The sequence below is a fragment of the Octodon degus genome, unplaced genomic scaffold (assembly GCF_000260255.1).
Source record: "Octodon degus isolate 3935 unplaced genomic scaffold, OctDeg1.0 scaffold00046, whole genome shotgun sequence".
NCBI classification, from domain to species: Eukaryota; Metazoa; Chordata; class Mammalia; order Rodentia; family Octodontidae; genus Octodon; species Octodon degus.
The window spans coordinates 6,875,336-6,876,849 of NW_004524622.1; the positions used below are offsets into that span (position 1 = coordinate 6,875,336).

The 1,514-nt window shown below is 43.3% G+C and overlaps 1 protein-coding gene across 1 annotated transcript in view; it reads right to left on the reverse strand.

Annotated features, from left to right (window-relative positions):
- Positions 1–1,514, reverse strand: part of Dnajc12 (DnaJ heat shock protein family (Hsp40) member C12) — a 50,172-nt gene that overhangs the window by 39,778 nt on the left and 8,880 nt on the right. The window contains exon 3 of the mRNA XM_004632035.2: positions 1,066–1,144. Coding sequence (XP_004632092.2) covers positions 1,066–1,144 — 79 coding nt within the window. The remainder of the gene's footprint in view (positions 1–1,065; positions 1,145–1,514) is intronic.

A 1,514-nucleotide genomic window follows, 5' to 3' on the forward strand; every position in this document is an offset into this window, starting at 1 on the left:
AAAATCAAAGTGCCACACTCAAGTGCAAACTCAGCAAAGGTAAGGACTAAAACCTAAGATGAATTTGTCAACCAGGAAGTCTTTCATCCATTTCTGAGAAAGGAGGAAAGGAAGACATCGTGTAACAAATGGAAAACGAGGGAGAAAAGAAGGAGAGACCGAGGCTGTGGGTTTCTTCTCAGGCAATGTCACCCTTAGGAGACAGGAAAAAGGAAGGCACACAGGGAGTATGGGTTGCAGAGGGATCATGGGCTTGCTGTAGCAGTGAATGGACTTCAGTTATGTTAGTGTGACGGTAATAAAGGAAAAAAACTATGAACACAGTCAGGCCTTGCGAAATGAAGAAAACAGCTGGCTCCCATCAAGACCACTGCTTGCCACACTCACACTCACTAGCTGGTGAAATAAAGCACAAACTGGACATGTTTTGAATCCTGAAGCAGCACACTACAGAAATAAATATGCACATCAAAAGACTACTCTTAAGAAAACATTTTTCAGGCTGGCCAAATAGCTCAGCAGACTAAAGCCCCTGCTTAGGCAGAGCACAGCAGCCCGGGTTTGATCCCCGGTGTGCCATGACAGCCTCACCAGTGGGGCGCACTGAGATGGTGATAGAGACAGGGCATGGTGGCACATGCCTGTAATCCCAGCACTTGGGAAGCTGAAAACAGGAGAATCACAAGTCTGACCTATGTAGTGAGACCCTGTAGACCCTGCAGACCCTGTAACAAATACATTAAAAAAAAAAAAAGATCTTTCACTGGGCATTGTGGCACAGGCCTGTAATCCCAAGAGGCTGAGATAGAAGGATTGCAGGAAGTTTGATGCAATCCTGAAATACACAAGACCTCACCTCAAAATAAATAAATAAATAAGATTTTTAAAAACAAAAAAAGGTCTTTTACAGTCTTCTCTCCCATCCAATAGCAGAAACGACCTTTGGCATTAAATGAAAGAATAGCTTTGAGCATAACAGACAAAATAAAGTTGTTACTGCACAAAAGTCTTTTGGTTCTATGTGTTACCCATTTTCTTGAAAAATAGCCATTATTAAATTCTTACCAGCTTTGGGGTCCTCAGGGTGCTTGTCAGGATGACATTCCAGAGCCCGGATCTTAAATTCTGCCAGGATTTGTTCAACCTAATACCAAAAAACAAAAAGAAGAAAAAAAAAGTCAGTGTTTAAAACATGGAGAACCTAAAGGGCAGAAAGAAAGAAATTGGGCATTGAACCTGAGAGATAGCTCAGTGCCATAGTGCCTGCCTGGCAAGCACAACGTTCAATTCTCCATACTCAAAAAAGAAAAAGAGAGAAGGAGAAGGAAAGGGAGAGGGAGGGAGGAGGAAAAAGAGGAAGAGGAGGAAAAAGAGGAGGAAGAGGAAGAGAAGGAGAAAGAGGAGGAGTAGAAGGAGTAGGAAGAGGAGGAGGAAAAGGAGGAGGAAGAGGAGAAAGAGGAAGAGGAGAAGGAATAAGAAGAGAAGGAGGAGAAGGAGAAGGAGGAGGAGGAGGA